This window comes from Juglans regia, chromosome 6 (assembly GCF_001411555.2).
Source record: "Juglans regia cultivar Chandler chromosome 6, Walnut 2.0, whole genome shotgun sequence".
Taxonomy (NCBI): Eukaryota; Viridiplantae; Streptophyta; class Magnoliopsida; order Fagales; family Juglandaceae; genus Juglans; species Juglans regia.
Genome location: NC_049906.1, coordinates 16,826,362 through 16,828,554, shown reverse-complemented (window position 1 = coordinate 16,828,554; position 2,193 = coordinate 16,826,362). Strand labels below are relative to the sequence as shown.

Sequence of the window (2,193 nt, the reverse complement as noted above, 5' to 3'; positions counted from 1 at the left end):
GGCTCTTGTTACCCAAAACTCTTCTTTAGTGAGGATACATGAAGCACGTCATACACCTCACCAAAATATTCTGGTAACGTGACCCTGAGGCAATAGGCCCAACCTTCTCCACTATCTGAAATGGGCAACATAAATTGGGCTAATTAGCTTCCCTTTCTTTCCAAACCGCTTGATGCCCCTCATGGGTGAGACTTTGATGTATACCGAATTACCTTCTTCGAATAACAGGTCTCTTTCTTGTGTCTGCATAACTCTTCTAACAACTCTGGACTGCCATCATCTCTCAATTGATTAGCTGATCAAGTTCCAAACAACTAATATTTGTTTGTATCACTTTCCCTGCTCAAGCTGACACTAATAATTAAGGACTTCTCATAATTCCTCCCAATACTTTTTATTAACTTTTTTTAGCTCCATTTATGTGCAATTGGTGGCAAATTTGGCTTATGGTCTACTACCTTAGAATATGTCGATCTAAGAAAATCTTAACTCCCTTGTTTGCATCACTTTGGTAGTGTTCTCCCACCTATAGGCTTGGGCAGGTCTCTCTATGTCAAAACTCATTTTGCAGGTCCATTGCGATCGATTTTGAGAAAATGATCAAGTACTTTATCTACTTACAACGAGAGCAGTTAGCTGTCATTAAATAGTTTTCTTGGGCTAAATGACGGCCATTTTTCCCTTGAAATATTTTGTTTTTGGAAAAGGATAAATTGGGCATCGTTGACAACACCTCACTAATTATTTGAGTCATAAAATATCTATTATAAATTAAACGTAGTAAACCAAGCAAAGATGTTTTGCACGAGACCGGCATACAATGTTCGTTGCTACCAAGGATCAGCATCCTGGGATTGTCACGTCCGTCGTTGAAGTTTGAACAAAACACAAAGAGGGCAGAGACAAGTGGAACCAGAACTTGCTCGTGGGCAACCACGTAGCAGACGTGAAAGACAAACATGACCGATAATGCTTTTTCATTGCGATCAACTCTTCAACCAGTTGTGTGCTTGGAGAAATGACAAGGCTTCAAGGCTTTGACGCTTCCTTACTTGAGAAACGAATAACACCACCACATACCATTATTCTAGAACACAAAAAGAACATCTTCAGAAAGGTTCCAAACTACTTCACATTGATATATAAACCAGACCGCTCCCCGCAACCAAGGAACCAACATTATTTCGAAATCAAGCGATCGTTTTCTCGCAGCAAGAAAAGAAATGGACCTAAGAGTGATGGGTTTGGACCCTACCATCATGGATACCCTCCATGAGCTCCTGGACTTCCCCGAGGAATTCGACAAGTCGTCCCACCACGCCCCATCCCGGGCTTACGTCCGAGATGCCAAGGCGATGTCAGCCACGCCGGCGGACGTGAAAGAATACCCAGAGTCTTACGTTTTAGTCATCGATATGCCGGGCCTGAAGCTGGACCAGATTAAGGTGCAAGTGGAGGATAACATGCTGGTGGTAAGCGGAGAGAGGATGAGGGAGAGAGAGAAGGATCAAGGCGTTAAGTACATGAGAATGGAGAGGAGGCTGGGTAAGTACTTGAAGAAGTTCATGCTTCCGGAGGATTCAAACCCCGAGAAGATATCGGCGGTCTATCAAGACGGGGTGTTGATGATGACGATGCAGAAAAAGCCGAAGCCGGAACCCAAGAAGCCGAAGACCGTTGAGGTCCAAGTTGCCTAAAGGGAGAATATATTATATGTTGCGGCAATAGCATACAAAATGGCAACGTAGGAGTTTGCCCCTTTTGTTTGAAGTGTTTTACACTTTGGGTTTGTGTATGCATGTGTGCTTTGTTCTGAAGGTATAGTGTTTTGTGTGTGCTGTTAAAGAGGGATGTATCCGTGTCTCTCTCCCTTCGGCTTTTATGGATCTTTATAATAGCAATAATAAGCATTATTATAATGCTCTGTTACGAGGATCTGTAATTGTGATTATTAAGTAATCAATAATCATAACAATAAGAAAAATTTTATACATCACGTTATCATCTCACTTTTATCCTACTAAATAGTACGTGACACATTTATCACCATTAAATGATTATTTATTACATATTTTTTTATATTAGATGAATGTGCCATATACTATTTATTATGATCAAAATAAGATAAAAATGTAGTATATGACATTACTTTTATTATCGGGTGGGTATTCAAATTTCGTATCCGCTGCTCTA

The 2,193-nt window shown here is 40.7% G+C and overlaps 1 protein-coding gene across 1 annotated transcript; it reads left to right on the top strand.

The window, feature by feature from the left end:
• Positions 1-1,136: 1,136 nt before the first annotated feature.
• LOC108984741 (18.8 kDa class II heat shock protein-like) lies at positions 1,137-1,927 on the top strand. Its single transcript, XM_035691249.1, has one exon. The coding sequence runs from the start codon at positions 1,224-1,226 to the stop codon at positions 1,695-1,697; it is 474 nt and encodes a 157-aa protein (XP_035547142.1). The 5' UTR covers positions 1,137-1,223; the 3' UTR covers positions 1,698-1,927.
• Positions 1,928-2,193: the final 266 nt, after the last annotated feature.